The sequence below is a fragment of the Ambystoma mexicanum genome, chromosome 8, assembly GCF_040938575.1.
Source record: "Ambystoma mexicanum isolate Mex_15411 chromosome 8, UKY_AmexF1_1, whole genome shotgun sequence".
Lineage (NCBI taxonomy): Eukaryota > Metazoa > Chordata > Amphibia > Caudata > Ambystomatidae > Ambystoma > Ambystoma mexicanum.
In genome coordinates, this window is record NC_090929.1 from 967,701,337 (window position 1) to 967,719,264 (window position 17,928).

General features: G+C 40.5%; 1 protein-coding gene across 1 annotated transcript in view; it reads right to left on the reverse strand.

The window, feature by feature from the left end:
* Nucleotides 1-2,028: 2,028 nt before the first annotated feature.
* EPHA8 (EPH receptor A8) overlaps nucleotides 2,029-17,928 on the reverse strand; it is a 1,837,897-nt gene continuing 1,821,997 nt past the window's right edge. The window contains exon 17 of the mRNA XM_069610879.1: nucleotides 2,029-17,369. Coding sequence (XP_069466980.1) covers nucleotides 17,255-17,369 — 115 coding nt within the window. The 3' untranslated portion in view covers nucleotides 2,029-17,254. The remainder of the gene's footprint in view (nucleotides 17,370-17,928) is intronic.

Below are 17,928 nucleotides of genomic sequence, written 5' to 3' on the forward strand. Positions count from 1 at the left end.
ATTCATTTTTTTCTCTGCTGCTCTGTCCACATAACTACAGGAAGCAAAGAGCTCGAAGGAGCAGGAAATCAGTTTGTTACAATTGCCACTGTAGAAGTGAGCCATTGTGTAGTGAGGGAGGAGATGACATGATTGATTCTGATTGGAGCAGCGTCATAGCAAGTATCATGCTAGAGGCTGTGATTAGAACTTTGCTGGAGAAGCTTGAGAAGAGGGGGAAGACAAGCGACATCTTGCAGAGCTGGGAGAAGGATCTCTTTCATAGGATGGGGCATTCCTGCTGCAAAAGCTGAGAGTGCCAGGCAATAACCCCGGTTTGAGAACGGCAGACGCTTGTTCTCACTGGGGTTGATCTTCAAAGGAGCCAAATTCAGAAAGAGAATAGCCGGAGAAAACTCATGCTGAACAGATAAGTTAATTACAGAAGCGAGTGGGAGCTGGGCGAAAGCGTGCGAAGCTGTTCAGTCAGTGTATTAGAGGGAGTCTCAGTCTCAGTCTCTTATCAGCATATTTAATGTTACCAATTGAATATATTCTCGCAGCTCTCTGTTCATTTTATCACAAATAATGTTGTACCATTTTTTTTATTTCTGTAAAAAAAGTTAAACTGTGTTTAAATGAAATTTCTATAATACAAAAATATTTGAAAACAGATAGCTAGTGTGTATTATTTTTCTCTTTCATTTTGCATGGGAAAAGGTTTAAAAGTGGGTAGATTTTTAAACAGTGCAATTGTCATTTTAAAGCAGATGTGTGCATGATTCTATTCAGTATGGACAGTTGTGAGTGACTGTTTGTAGCATAGCCTGTTGGAAGTACATGAGTCAACGGGAAGAGAGACTCTCTGGACATAGTTCCCTACCGTATATGAGGTAGTGGAAATTACCACAAAAATACCACAATTGCCCATTGTGGCACAGAACACTAACACTGAAAATGTGGTATCCCTAAAATGTAGGCCTGAGGTCTCTCTAGTGATCAAGAACAATCTAGATTAAAAACAAGCGATGTTGGATATTGGGGCCACAAATAAACCAACCACTATACCAACCAACCACGCAAACTACCGCGCATACCATCTAAATAGGTCTGAATTTTGAAATAATGCAATGTATTATTGTCATGTGTGACCCAATATGAATACAGAGAGTGATTATTGCTAAAGGTATTTTGGCGGTAAGAAAAAAACGCAAAGCCCCAAATATCCATAAAATACCCAACAGTTCTCAGTCACTTACTACCCCTCCCCAACCATCTCCCAGCAAATCATCTAAATGCAATGTAGTATATTAGGCCCTCCCTAAATATTCCAAGCCTGCTTCCGGCACAATCCTCCTACCTCACTGAAACCTGGCTGAGACCGAGAGCTCAAGCCACACAAACTCCTTTAAGCCTTGTGGACGAACTTCAGACAAACCTTTCCAAACATTTGTCCAAGGTTCGTCCTTGACTAATCACAATTCAAATGCTATGTGGTTGTTGCAGGGATGTTTGTGAAGGCCTAGTATTGAAAGGCCATTGAACACTGTGCGTATACTTAATGGCAATGTCTTTCGAACACTTACTACAAGCATAGGGTTCAAAGCTCCACGCACCATTGTAACACAAACACAACTTGCGAGGCTCCACATAGCCTCAACATTAATGATTGTGTCAGCTCTGTGGTGGCGCACAAGATGCGTGGTGTTCCTACAGCAGGATTGATAGCTGTCAGTGAGGTTGAGGTATGCATGGAATATACCTTAAAATCTACATTACTGCATGACCACTGCATGGGGAACTGCAGCACCATTAAGAATCGTCAGATGCTGGTAGAAAAAGCAGAAAGCCGCTTACCACACCTATTCCCGACATCCCTTGCATTGGGAGAATGAGGTCATTGCTGAACTGTGTAATGGTTCTGTAAAAATCGACCAATCAGATGATTGCAAATTACTTTCACCCACAATACTAGAAACCGATCACTTTAAACAATGCTTTAATGTTAAACAACAAACAATGAATTAGAAAAAACATTTTTTTGGAGCAATATTGTACTTTATTAGATAATGTGCAGACTTGTAAATTAAACGAGAAAGATGAGGCAAAGAGAGGCAGTCCCTCTGAATAATCCCGAGGATTGGAGCACTTCTCGTCGGGTTTTCAGCAACATGGGATTACATGGAATCCATTTTGTGCCTTTGTTGGTTTGTTCACTTGCTCACCCAGTTCAATACTATAAAATATGTTCAACACTCAAAAATGATTTCCACAGTCGAAAGAAAGCACAAGAAAATGGCAATAATAAAACACACATTGCATCTATACCTTATACAAAAACAACTTCCATAGGAAGAAATAGCGCCTGTCAATATATAATTTAATAATATATATTTTTATAGATATGCATATAAAATTAACCAAAAATGAGATAAAGATTGAGATTAGTTTGGATTATTGCAGTATTGGAAAATAATTATTTGTACTCATGTTTCCTATTCAAGCTCTATAAACTTAAACGCATTATTTTTATTGCCTCTTCACAGTGGCCATGACATTTGATAAAAACTTGTCAACTTTTGACCCTTCAGTTGGGAAAATAGTGCAGGGTGTGGACTTTGATCGCAGACCTTTGTGTGGCCTGTTTGCTGTAGTATTCTGAGGATTCCTTTGATGTGACCGAGACCTGAGTGGTAGGGCATATGTTGAAGAAACCAGACTTCAAGCAAATAGTGAGAGCTATTAAAGGCAGAATTCAAGATCACATGTAGACTGGCTCACACGCTCCTTGTAAATCACACAACTGAAAAACATTATAAGAAACAACAGTGCAATAGTTTCAACCTCGGAGGCATGGCCAAACAGGAAGCATGACTTGTTGAAAACCAGTGTAAGTACCAACTTTCCAAAGATTTCTAGGAGGTGATGTTGAACACCCTTTTAGTGCATTTTTGCACGTGTCGCCTTGGAAACTAGAGAAGGGCTGGTCTTCAGGGCACCTTGCGTACAACGAAAGCAAACCTGAAAGAACAGGAAATCACAGACATGGTTGGTCACATGTGACTGTGCCATCACACCTGCAACTGATGACTCTACTTAGCCCTACTTACATGCCAGAGGTGATGTCCTATAGGACAATCTACATTCCTTCTAGGTTATTTACTAATCTGGAAGCTTCTTTGTGGCATATTTATTCTGAAAAGCTCATAAACACTGATCTTAAAACCATTTTGGGGGATGAACCCCTCACTAAACTGCTCACATCACCCATCTTCAGCATCCGCCATATGGGCCTGGATCATCTAAAAGCCAACACCATTTTGATACAATTCTAAATAACACTGAAGATAAGAGGTTATATGTTACTAATTTAACCTCCATTTTATTTGTTGTAGTGCAATGAGTGCTTCTGGTTTCTATCCTAAAAGTATATTCTGCAACCTTTTGTTTGTTTGCTGAAGACGTTGCTTCTCTGAGGAGCCCCTGCAAATCATGATCTGGCAAAGCTCCTTGAAAACGTTGTTACTTTGAGTGTCAGTGTGGGGATTTCCTGCAAGGGAAAGTACTTGTGAAGAAAAGAATGGAAGACAAATTCAAATATGTACAGGAATGTGTATGTGTGTGTGTAAAACACAGGAATCTCACTACATTCTTTCTAAATCACCTACAGGCCTAAGTGACAGTACATGTATCATTAGCAAGCCCACCCCAAATGAACATCATATATTCCTGTCTTGTACCATATCCTGATGGCAGAATGTGATAAATCATACACAATCAAATCAATATCTCTAAAACACTTTAAAACATCTTCGAGTGGCAACTGGCTGTGTTTGTGTATGAAAATACTAGACTTATATTGAGGACATGCATCAGTGATATCCGTCCAGAATTCTGTGACACTGACCACTCACGTCACTAGCACACACCTATATAGTTGTAGCCTTGACTCACTACTGTTTCACATACACTGCATCATTACACATTACACACACATATACGTGGCCTCATCATTGAATCATTACACCTTACGGGATCAAGACATCCCTCTATTTAAATTGATCAGGGGATTGATTTTCCCAATTGAGTCTGACTGGCACAGTGGTACAGATTTCAGTGGAAAGTGAAGTGGGTATGCAAGCATTTAAATACACCATTGGCAGTATCCCTGCCAGCCTCTCAATAGTTTGCTTATAATCAAGATGACATGGTACTTCCACTGCAAGATCCAAAATCGGAATGTTCTACTGGACATTGGTGTAATACTTCTATCTGTGAGGGTACATTGCCTGTGCTTTTGGAAATCAAAACAACAACTACTTGAAGATATACCAAATGACCAAATCTCTGCCTGTCAAAGATGTACTGTAATCACTGGTGAGCTGGGCTTGAAAGGGGTATATTGTTTACGTAACAACCAAATCTTCGTCCAACTATGGGCAGGCTAGAACTGGTGTTCTGTCCCCATGTACTATTCAGGAGATTGCCAAATTGGTGAAATATCTGGTATCGGGATGCCTATTAAGACACCACCAACAATAATATTACCACAATAATATTGGAAGCAATAATATTGGCATGACTATAATATAGCCATCGAAAAATGTCTTCAATCAATTATGCTGTTAATTTGAGAAATTCCCAGATATTCTGGGGCTGGATTAATTTGCTATTCAAACTGCAACCCTACAATTTTTGAGAAGACATTATAGGTGGTAGACATCCTAAACGGTAACATAGTGACATTTTGCTTTGGACAAATAATGACCATTAAAATGCTGATGTTATGGTTGGAGATTTTTTTGGTAATACCCCGACAAATATTGGTAATAGCTACTGTATAAAATAATCTCAATTTTAAATTGAAAAATGCAAATTTTATATTTTTTAACTACATTTTTCCTATAAAGATTTATTTTCCAGGCGACAGATATGGAATTATTTGGAAAAATTAAATGAGGCCTTGATATATTGTGAAGAAAGTGAAGTTGTGTGTTTGTGACCTGTTTGTCTTTATTTATTTTCTTATTAGTGAGCAATCATTAGGTTCCATTGAGATAAGAAGGCAGATGTCTCTGTCCTTACTGTTGTAACAGTCTTTTCAGTACTTATCTCTGTGGTATCGAAATTCCCCTTCACTTGGGATTTACGTAGGATCACTGCTCTTTTTATGCCAAACTGATTGCACCGTCCCACCACCCAAGCGCGTCTGAAATGCTCATTAATGCAGTCATTCTTGGCTATCCTGTAGACACTCTGAGCAGCAATATGAGTATGGAGGCATTAGCAGTGCTATTTCCTCCAAACAGAATTACAGTTAACACAAGTGGTAACTGTGTTATTTCCACATAATTATAAACTGTGACTATTCCCATTCTCAAGTCCCATAGGACTCCATTGGGGACAGAAGGAATTAGCTCGAATTCCACTGAAGGCCACTCCCCCACTTTGTGATGGCTTTAATGGGTTCACGACCCATAATCAAGCGGACTCTAAAAGTTGGGTGTCATTCTGTACCCTCCATGTTTTCCAGTTACCTACAAACACAGGCAGAGTCCTTTTATGCTTTGCAAAATAAAGTTCAAATTGTTTAAAGTTGCTCTGTTGATCAAACAACACTAACCTGACAACATGGGATTTATCCTATCACATGGCATAATAAGTGCTTTTATTTTTTTATATGCATTTAGTTCCATAATCAAAAAACTTTAAGCACATAATAAGTATTATGTTTTCTCTCTTTCCCTTCCTATATTGTTGCTTTCCCAGAAAATCACACATTTCTTTGAGAACAATGTTAACCACATTTTACAAGCACCTCTGTCCTTTTTTTTTGAGCTGCCGAAATAAAGGGCTGCTAGAGTAGCCAGAGCTTTTGTGATTTGTGAGTTGCATGAAGTTTATTTAGAATTTCCTATGTGCAACCCTTATTCAGGCACTCCTCCAAATCCTTCCACGTTCATACTAAAAACCTATTCTAAGGTGGGAACATGATATGTTCCTTACTGATTACCTCTCTCGCAACCCATTTTTATCTTTCCAATTGTTAGTCGGCCTGTTATCCAGTAGTTACTCCTACTTCTAGCTACTTCCATCTCTCCTTGACTATTTCCCTTTTCTTTGCCTTCACAAGCCAAAGCCTGGTTACTCCAAGGGCCTCATCATGAGTTGGGCTGCATCTCAGCGGTATTACCGATGGGATATCGCCGGGCTAATAGCGTTACCGCCAAACCCCCTGGCGCTATTAGCGCCGGATCACAGGTTTGGCAGAACGGGAATTCCTCATTCCCCACTGGGCCCATTTGGGAATTTTCAGCATGACTATCGGCGGTATTACCATGCGGTAATTGCGCTTAAAATCAGCAAATTTGCTGCAGATTTACCCCCAGCTCAGAGTTCAGAGCTGGGGGTAAATCCTGCCAAACCTCTGATTAGGCGGACCCTTAAATGCGGAGGTCATAGCTTTAACGCTGCATTACCGCCAAACTTGTGATGGCCCCGCAACTGTGGGAACAATATTCTTGTTTTCAGACAAGCACTGTTGCAGTAGAACTTCTGCAGTGGAGATGGGTGCAGTATAAAACATTTTGTAACATAACAGTAGTAAAAAATAGTCCCCAAACCATTGTGGTGCATGCAGATGACCACTCTTTCAATCTGAGACCTTGTAAGGAAGGAGATCTAAAACAAGTAACATGCCATATGTGCCCTTTTTTCAGTCTTACAATGGTTGGATGTGCCGCATGACTTACAGGAGGCCCTGAGGAACTTCTACTGTTTAAAACATTCAAAAATACAAAAATTGCCCCAGTGTGATATTGCAATTGTTACACTGGGTCTCCCTTCAATTAAGATGCAAAAAAAATACTTTGGAACAAGAACCGTATTTCAAAATGTACTGTGAAGGTAGGATGACATGTTGGCAATGCAATCAAATGATACGCCTTGGAGATCAATGCTTACAGGTAATTAACTTGCTGCCCCCTTCACTGTGTGGGTCTCCATGCATTGACTGATCTGCTAACACAGACCCAAGCACAGGGGCAAAAGTCATCCGAGATGCTGGCAAAACTAGGTTTTGTGGGCTACGCTACCAGGCATGGCTTTCAGTTGGAACCAAGACCTATCCTGGAGTGTTGAGTAAAGCATTATGCATTATTCAACACAGTGGTCCTTCTTAAACGCCAGGCATGCGAGATATCTCAAAAAGAGACTCATTTTTAAATTCAAATATATATTTTTCCAATTAGAACTTTCTATTAAATTCCATATGAAGTGCAAGGTCGAGAAAGGGCTGAAGGTGTTTTGGCAGCAGCAGGGTTTACTCTATAAGTGATGCTAGGCAGACAGGAGAAACATCTGTCCCTATTGACAAGCACTTAATTTGTCACATTCTGTTAAGTCTACCTTTTTGCTCCATACTTTTGTCACAACTTGAGGAAGGGGTCCTAAAGGCTATCGTCAGAACGAAATGTAGGCTAAAGGAAAATGGGCAGTGTTTGCCACATTGTTAATTGCACGTAAAATCAGCTCAAGAAAATACATGCTTTCATTCATGGGAATGTATGCTTCCTAACCAGTGTCAGAATTAGTATGTCCTGTGATTTATTCACCAATGTTGTATCAGTCTCTTCTTGCACCTATCTAAAGAGACAACCATGTGCCTTCAACGTATGTAGTTATGGTGTGTGCAGAAGCGATGCCAAACTCATGGTACTACAGTTTTAGAGCATAAATTCCCGATTCATAGAAAATGTGCAAAGACCCCGGAAAGTACTCTGAGCATAAAACTACTTTGCGCCTACTTAGACAGAAAAGCATGTTCGGCGCACTCCAAGAATTCATTGAACTCCAATCGCAAAGTAACCTTAGGCACAAGTAGCACCCAGAATGCCCACGACACGCCTCAACGCAAAGCAAAACCAGCGACATCTACCCACCTTTGTGCCGACCTTATCCACACCATCAGGCACCCCGGCAGGACTGCGGGTGCCTCGCCCCACAACCAAGGCAGCACCCCAACGACACTGCGTACGAACTGCCGTAAGCCAAAATTTCACCCTGATAATCTGCGTACCATTTTGTGTAACTCAAGGCAGCGGATGGTAAACCTGTGTGCAAACCCCCTTAATTCAAGACTGCACCTCGGAAACCTGCATACAAGCAAGCACCTCAACTACATGCCACCACCCCTAAATTGCTGTGTAAACCTTAGCTTTGCGTGTTGGATCCTATGCAGACAGTGCTCTGCACCTTCTTTTATGTGGCAGTTCACGAAGTTTGCATGTAACTTTCCCTGACGTGAAGTTGCGTGTGGATTCCATGAATTTGGTTAGGTTTGCGCTTAACTGGGCATGTAATTACACTGCGTGGCTCAAGCCTCAAGACGCCAACATTATTCCTAATTTTGCCGGCATAATGGGGAATATGCATGTTCCACCCCCTAATTGTTTTCTTTGCTCAGGCTGATCCCACACTTTATGTGGAGAGTCGTGCAAGGCGCTCGATTGCACACACAGATGTGCCGGAATAAACGCAAAGTCCATTTCATGAATTGCTGAAAGGAGTTTTGCATGCTGAAAAGTGCACAAAATTAAATTTCTGCGCATAAAAATGTCTATAAATTTGGCCTATGCCTCAGTTACATTTGAAGAGGCCACATCTCAGCTATTTAAAGGCAGCAAGGTTGCATGACACCAATGTCTAATGAGTCACCACATACTTGCGTAACAATGTGAGCCAGGAGGAGAGCAGGAGCTACAACACAGTAAGCAGAATTTAGTAACGCGAGATGTTTTGGGTAGTGCTGTCAGTTTACAGTGAGGAGAGCTTCCTCTATAAAAGGGCAGACAAGTAGCTATAGGGACTGACGTGGCGAGATGGTGCTGTTGCACATGCCAGAGAAGGTACAATGTGCTGTGTCAATCATGCTGACCTCTGTGACAAGTAGATTTCCAAAAGGAGGCATGTGTGGCCAGTAAATGGATGACCTGAATGTGGGTAATGCTGACAAAATTAAAATCCCAAACAGAGTTGTAAGCATACTCACAGGTACAAAAGGGAGAAGTCTAAAAAGATCCTGGATTCCTGGCCTCATTTATCATGTTGTAGACGCTTGAAACTCCCTGGTTGTGGTGCTTGAACTATCAACAGTATACCAGCAGTACTGATCCTTTTGATCGGATAACTATTTGGAACTCAACATGTCGAGTCGGTTAAGTTAGGTATGTGGGGCATGACAAATCCATGTTGCTCCACATATTGGTCTGGAGAATCCAGTGCTGGGCCACTTGATGTATGCTGCCATTAATAAAAAATCTCATTAAGAGGAAACCTTATGCATAAGTGCTACTGATGACGTTCACTGACATCTGTCAACAACAGACAGTCAACACAATCTACAAGTGTCTTGATGGCGTGGTTGTGCTAAACCATAAGTAATGCTCGCTCTGTAAATGAGAGGGACAACCTTCTGTAGGAAATGCCCATTTCCTAAAACTGCTCAATTTAGTTTGGAATGTTAAACTTTGACAGAGTAGTTTCAGTCAAGGGTTTGATACAAATATGTTTTTGTTTATAAAAAGACAGGGCCAATTTAGCAGTCAGGCTTCATAGTTGTGAGGTGGTACAGAAAAGGGATTGTTGCAGCATGGTGGCTGCAAGGCTAGTTTTTTGTTTGGACTAAAAACAATAGCGATGAATGAAAACACATGACACTTTCTTCCTCTCGCAGTGGCAAATTCATAACAGAACATGTTTCATTTCCTTATTCTATATATGTATTTTGTGAGCTTATTTTTTTAAGGTTTTCCAGTGTATTTGTATTTATTTAGGTAGTAACATAATTATGTATTAAGTATATCATTACGTTACTATAGAGGATTAGATGTTGAAATGTCAGTAATCTGCATACCTATATAGAAAATAAAATAAAAAGTATATTAGTGGTACCTTGAAAGACCACAACACGTTCTTTAATCACCAAGTAGAAAAAGCTACATTTATACTTCTTGGATATAATGTATTTTCTTCAGTCAGTTTTTGCCAGTGAGGGGAACATGATATGCATCCCCCAAGACACAGACACACATTCACACTATTAATCTGTATTCATAACATCTTCCAAAATAAACATTTTGAAATCAAAAACTCTTGTGGTAATTGATGTATTGTGCCCCTCCCTCACCTCTTGCTATCCCCATGAATGAAACACAGATTAGACATAATTACCTCATAGTCAAGGGGTAGAGAAAACATGTATCTGATGAGAAGATGCCCTGATTTTACCTAATAGCTGTGCTTTGACTAAGGGCAACACGAAAGACGTGAATGAATCACCATAATTCTAGGAGGGTGCTATTTCCTATCCTATCAACATACTGGATTGATTATCAAATAAACACAAACTCTGATATACAGGCTGTAAAAGGCCAAATGCAGCACTCATATAATTCCTAAATGAGACAGGCTAGGTACCAATCCTGATATAGTACACTAAAGGGTAGCAAAGGGTAGATCAAAGGAGCCATCTGACATTATTATTATTATTATTATTATTATTATTAATAATAATAATAATATACTTAGTATGGTATTTATTGAGCAATACCTAACTTTAGGAAGCAACATAGCTCTTTACAAATCATAGTGGGAAGGACAAGGTGAGTGAAGCAGAATACAAGGATACAGGGAGCTAACAACAGTGAGGGGAGGGCAGGCATATTGGCAGCAAGGGATCCAAAAGCAACCAGGGAAGGAAACAGTTGTGAGCAGACCACCCCTTTCAAGTAGTGTGGTGAATGGAGGGTATATGGAGCTAGGTGTTAGGTAGGAACCATTCCTTAAAGAGGAGGGTCTTGACCTCCTTCTGAAAATGTAGAAGCGATGGTGCGAGTCTTGTGCTGACAGAGAGTAGGCCGGAGGCTTTGGTTGCACACAGAGAAGGCCTGTCATCTGTTTCTTTCCTTCCTGCATCAGCGGAGTTCAAGTCTGCACATGATGGAACAATTTGAAAGCTGAATGGTTGTACGTGGTGCACTCCTCAAATGACACTGAAATCCTAATTGAGTTTTCCCTTTCGCAAAAATGGTGTTAAACCAGTGATCAGTCAGCAGTGATTTGAAATTGTGAAAACATCTGGCACCAAGCCAAAGGTTATAATCACCAGAGACAGCAAGGAGTGCACTCTGACCTGTCGCCTCCTAGAGTCTAATGTATATGATACACCATTAGAGGTGTGTTCACATAGTGGTGTTTGTCAGTATTAAAAGCTGATCAAGAAATTAAGACTTTTTTAAGGACAACTGGCAGAATAGCTCTACACGGGAAAAACTACAGAATGACAAGATGCATCAAAGAAGAAGGCCCAAAACACACAAAGGTAAGAAAAGAAGACATCAATGTTATTTGGTTGAGCTCCGTACAGGAGAGAAGTTTCAAAGACAATCTCCTGAAATAAATGTAAAGATTATTGAAAAAAGAAGATAATTGATAAAGTGAGCATTAATTCCCCTATACTACCCAAACAACCCATGAGTAGCTGCAGTAGCTGAAAGTGATCCACTTCTGGCAGGCAATGCTCATGATTTTCCAACTGCTATAATATTTTAGTCCTAAAACATTTTTCTGAATTATAGGATCATATTTCACACATCCTATTGAGGCCATGTAAGAGTAAAACTGTAAAAAGAGTAAAGAGTAAAAAGTTTCAAAATGTACAAGAGAGTACCAAAACCCGGGGTGTGGTGGAATATGCCAGTAGAAGCCTTAAAACGTTAAGCAATTCAACTTTCCAGCGTGAGCTGGGTCCAGAGTTAAACTGCCCAAGATTGTGGGAGAAACAGTGTAGGCATTTAAGATACCGCCAGAAGATGGACCAAGACTGGGGGAGAAATAGGGCCTCATTACGAGTCCAGCGATAACCGTGGATATTACCATTCCGCCTCCGTGATTGCGGAATCAACGGGGCATTACAACCCCGGTGACCCGGTAATTCCGAGGCGGAATTCTGTTAATCCATATTCCCATGGAGTACCATAGGACTCCATGGGAATGGGGAAGTGGAAACTCCGGCACCATGCTGTAATGGTGCCGGTGTTTCCATGTCCACCTGCAGGCGGGTGGTGTTAAACCCGCCAGGTCAGACCTGGCGGGAATTACACCTCCCGCTTGCAGGACTCTTAATCAGCCGGTCCGGAAAGAACGGTGGTGGCGGATTTACCACCACTGTTCTTTCCGGACCAGCTGACTTGTAATGAGGCCCATATTCTTGGCATTTAGGAAGACATCAGCAGACGGCCTGAAAGAGTACAAATTAAAAGAGTATCCAGAGTGCAGGTTTTTTTCTTCCAGTCAGGTATAATGCAGAATATATTCTGTGTATGAAGCAGGAACCCGAAACCTGATACAGTTAAGAAAGGAACTCTGCCGAGCTTCCACTGCATAATCAGAGACTAACACACCTAAATAGTGAATCCTCTTTCCAGTAGTAGGTAGGTCAAGCCGAGCTTCCACTGCATGAGCAGAGACTAACACACCTAAATAGTGAATCCTCTTTCCAGTAGTAGGTAGGTCAAGCCGAACTTCCACTGCATGAGCAGAGACTAACACACCTAAATAGTGAATCCTCTTTCCAGTAGTAGGTAGGTCAAGCCGAGCTTCCACTGCATGAGCAGAGACTAACACACCTAAATAGTGAATCCTCTTTCCAGTAGTAGGTAGGTCAAGCCGAGCTTCCATTGCATGAGCAGAGACAAAAACACCTAAATAGCAAATCATCTTTCTAGAAGTAGGTAAAGACAGTATGTGTGTGTCTTTGTTGTATAATTATATAACATTGACATGCACTTCAGAATCAGTAAATTGATCTTTGTGTTACAACTAGCAGTTGATGGGTAGGTTTTTGGTGCTTCGTTTTCTTAAATGTGAGTAGGCAACCAAGCCCTTGCAGATTAGAATAACTGTTTAGATTATGGTACTGCCTGATCTAAATTAAATTAAACCTACTCTTCACGGTATTGATCCAAACTGTATCTTTCTCATTTATGATATGCAAATGATATCATTCATTGAACAGAAGCACATATACACCGCCTAACCCATTATAATCAACACATCTACCATTAGCAAACAATTTCTCAGTGCAAGCATCTCTTCTGAAAGAAAACATGTCTTAGTGGTGTAGCCTGCAATGACAATTAATTGACAGACGTTGAATAAGCAGTAGGATAAAGTGTGAATTTGTGACTTATAAATACTGGTGGGTAAAGAGGACACAACCAATGTAAGCATTTAAGAGGCTTGACAAGTAGGGGAGTGTATCCCCTAAACCATATGCGTACATACAAGTGTTTGCTTGAGTGGGTGACAATGAGTGGCCAGTGAGTGGGTGAGTAAGAGTCCATTCTATAGTACATAACTGACATTGATACATATGTCTTTACTTCTGAGAGATGGATGTTAACGTAATTAGAAAAGTGTTTACTCAGGTCAAACGAAAATGCCATGTCCTCAAGGAATTTTCTTCCTGTCATAATCCACGTGTGCTTAAACAATTGATGGTATTTGGTCACTGTTAGACATGTATCGAATACCCAGCGCTTGCAGAAGTGACGTCCTTTTTATCACACTGTAAAGGATGTTAATTGCATTATTAGAATAAAGCTCATAGATGTCACTTTAGCAACACCTAGTGGAACAAAAACTATTGGTATGCATACAGGTAAATAGCAAATGTTATGTTATTTTATGTAAATGTTCTTTTATATCGGCCAAAACAGGAACAAAGTGGTATCAATGCACCTAGGCGTGTCTGTGGAGTGGTGTACTGTGCCTCCGCCAGAGGTATCCAGACCTTTGAAAGAAGGTGTACTGAAAGAAGGAACATGGGCACGGGGAAGATAATAGGATATCAAAGTGGGGACAAGGCAGATATGTCCTAAGGTTTTGTGATAATTGGATTGTGTTAACAAGGCGGATATGGATAATTATAAGTTAGTCCACAATGCAATGTCGGCTACATGAGGACAAATGTGTATGAATGCACATCTGCCTTAGTTATGTGTCATTATTAACTGATGGTGTATGCGTCTGGTATTGTAGTTTGCTGAGAGGAGAGCATTCCGGATGTCTCGCTTGCAATTGGTTGACTCTGCTGTCAATTTACTGCCCCGCATGCCAGACGCCTTCCCTTGGCAGACACGCGTTTTCGCTGTGCCATTTAATTTTTGGTTGAAGTGCATGTTTATCTGGAGAACGGTATTGCAGTGATTGCCAAAACCTATTGGTGTTGCCAATTTTCGCTAAGTATAGAATGCAAACTCAAAGCCACTCATCCTGATTGAAAGGTGCATCTGCTGTTCAGGGTAACAACATACACCAATAGTGCAAAGCAGGAGTTTATAGGTTGACATCCAAGATCAGGTCAACTCGTGTCTTATAATTTCTGAGATACAGCAAGGGCCACAAGCAAAGATCGTATGGAACAACATTTAAAGTGAGTGGTTTCATGAATTACAATAAAGTGCTTATATTACATGAAAAGGGCATAGGTAATGAGTATCAGTTTCTATTATCATTACAGATCAAATTGGGTAAACCTGCTGCAAATGATTTAATTGGGTAAACCTGCTGCAAATGATTTACTACGAAGAAACATAACACTTTGTGTTTAAACTGCTATACTTGGTAACCAACTGGTCAGTCAAGAAGATATTGCAAAAGTGATATTTGAAAGAGAGTGCAACTTCTAAAACACCTCTCCTTCAATAATGTCACATCTTTCACCATTTTACAACTTGCAGCCGTAAAGTACTCCATGAGTCAACTACCACTCTAATTAAATTAACGAGTGTCCAAGAATGTGCGCGGGAGATGTTCACTATGTTCTAGCTGCTGTCCCCAGCAAAGTTCTAGACCCTGAACCTTGTTCTCCATGTATGGGAAAAACATCTGCATGTCTCACACACGTGTGGTCACATCTCCCAGTTTTAGACTTTTAGATAGCCTTGAAGCAACCTGTGCTTAACACTTTCTTTTCTGAAAAGCATGCCTTCTAAGTCGTACTTATCATGCATGCTCTTTATCACCCACACGCACACCCTTAGGCACATACACAAACACAGCGCACACCCCTCTGTTGCTCTTTCACTATGCCCCCTACTTTTTCTCCTCTTCCCTTTTTTTTCAAGCGTTTGAATCTAATTCATGTACACTCTTGACATACCCAATTTCTCAGGTACTGACACATACTCAGGTTGGGTGGGATTCAGAGCCCTTAACATGCAATGAATAAACATCAGTAGTTTTGTAATAGATTATTATTGTGAGATAACATAAATCATATCAGTTTATCATTTGACTTTCCATTTAGTAAATCTCTTTCATATATTAGTGCAAATATTTGACCAACGGCTCCCCGCTCCGCCCCACACACGCATGTGCATTTGTATACATCAGACACACACACACACACACACACACACTCTCTCTCTCTCTCTCTCTCTCTCTCTCTCTCTCTCTCTCTCTCTCTCACTCATTTAGTAAAGGCAATGAACATATTGCATTCCAAAACCCTGAAATTGTAGGCAGCCATATTCCATCTCTCTATTTGTTTGCACTTGGACCCTGTTGACACCATCAAAAGTAGATAAGAAAAGTAGATAGGCAAAGTGAAATCTGTGTTTGATTCCTGAAGTAGGATGGGTATTCTTCGCCCTACATGAGGTACCTCAGCAATGTGCTGTTCTGTTTAGTTGTGTGTGGTGTTGTTTGTCGTTGCAGTGAGTGAAATCTGTCCACATATCATGCTGCGAAGAGGACGCCCAGGTCTAAGGTATCACCATGTAAAAATATAAACCATTAGCCCATTGCTGTCAATAGGGAAAGCAATAAGCACATACTGGCCATACTGTGTATGTTGTTATTGAGTGTGGAGAAATGTGAAATTAGCCCCATTCCTGGGAAAGGCAAGGTATGATATGCTGTGTGAGCCATGGGGAAATGGTAAACTAGTGAAATGACGTTGTAATTCAGACATGAACTATCTGGAGGCATCTCTGAAATACGTATTTCATAGAAGATAAATGGGGCCTTGTTCACTTGAGAATGTCTGCAAACAGCTCTAAGATGAATACATCTAAAAGTAAACTATTCATCTGGGAACATGTTTTCCAGTGTGCGAGTCCAATGAATTAACGGCTCTGAATAAGAACTGATCAAGGGTTCTGCCCATTACAGCAATCGGAGGTGATGGTGTTGTGGAATGCACCATCCTATCAAGAAATATATCTGAACCAGTTGAGATCGCATGGCATGGGCTTGTCTCCAAGGCTGTTAGCGAGGGGAGGGAGCAAATGGGTTGCAAAAGATTGTCATATGTAATCACTGTGGTTCAATAGCATGTGCAGGAACTGGAATCATTCCAAATCAGTCTTTCAGTTTGTGTATCACAGACACTATTGCAGTCTTGACTCTCCCACCTCCTCATTCTTGAGTGATCCTCAAGTCAAAGTGCTAAATGGCTTCCGTGCATCCATTCCAGGCCTTGCTCAGAAAGCCTAGCGTTTGGAGGATCATCCTATAATTGTATAACAGTTCTCCGCAGCCCAAAGATTCAAAATCTACACAAGCACATAGGAAGATCAGGATGTGGTGAGTGCTTAACAGACACCGCTGGATTGTCTCTCTTGTATCCCTGGTGAGCCTGTTTCCAGATGCCGTTTACAGTAAGAAGTGCTTTTAGTATCATGTATGGGTTTTCTGCTCTTCCATCCTTGAAGATAGCTCAGACGTGTGCTTCTTGAAGTAGCTGCTTCTTAGTTAGGGATCCAATGGTCCAACCACTTTTCAATTCAACAATCATGTTAGAGCATTTTTAAGCACACGAGTAAAAATAAATATTAAAAATATAACTAAAAATGGTGTTCCAATGATATTTCTTAATGCCACAAATTCTCCTAAATAAAATGGAACACTGGTATTAAGAGGGAAACACCTGCAAAAATTGATGACTAATCCCACTTCGCAAAAACAAAGTTAATGGTTTATAAATGGCTCGGAAACAGAAAAAAAATGAACAATAAGTCATTGGGTTGCAGAGTCGATTCCCAAGAATGGAGTTGGACTCTACAACGTGCGTCCATATGGAATACCATGTACATGGCATCAGCTTCCTTATGTTTTTACCGCGTAAATTACAAGAGGCCACATGGTCGTTTGTGCAGTAGGCTTATCTTGCCTAAGCGGAACAGATTCCGGATCTTGTTGTAAGTCTTAATTACATGTGCATTCTGGGGCCAAGTGTGTTCATTAGTTGTGCTCTCATGATCTGGATGCTGGTCAGGATCTTCTTCTGGTGACCAACGAGGGAGATCCCAAGCCTCCGAATGTCACTGTGGATAGAAAGAGAACATCTTGAAAACATGTATAGAAAAAAGTGAATATTTGAAGGCTGCTCTGTCCTGAGTGATTTATTCAAATCGGTTCTATGTGAATTTTTCGAATTCGTGTTCAGAGAATGATTTTTTAATAAAACATTTATATTGAAAACATATCAATTTATTATTTATTTTTATTTGGGTGTCCTCCCCCAAGCTCCCCATTTCCCTATGGTTTTAACCTCACTCCAACTACTCCCTACCCGTTTTAACCCCTTACAACACCCCCATATATATGTTTTGTATTAACAATATTTTTTGTTACAATTGTTTTGAAATAAAAACATTCTCTGAAACGTTTTACTTTAAATAACTGGATGCCATTCAAATCATTTAGCTGGAGAATTAGGAATAGTTGCAGGGGTGCTGCTCCACCATAAAAGGGACACATGGGTGCCAGCATGCATAGCATATAACAGCAGTGTTCAACAGTGTTAAAATAATTCAGGCAGCTTTTGCTATGTGTACCTTATTTATTACTCATTATATGTCAGAAGAGTAAGCAGAACTTGGT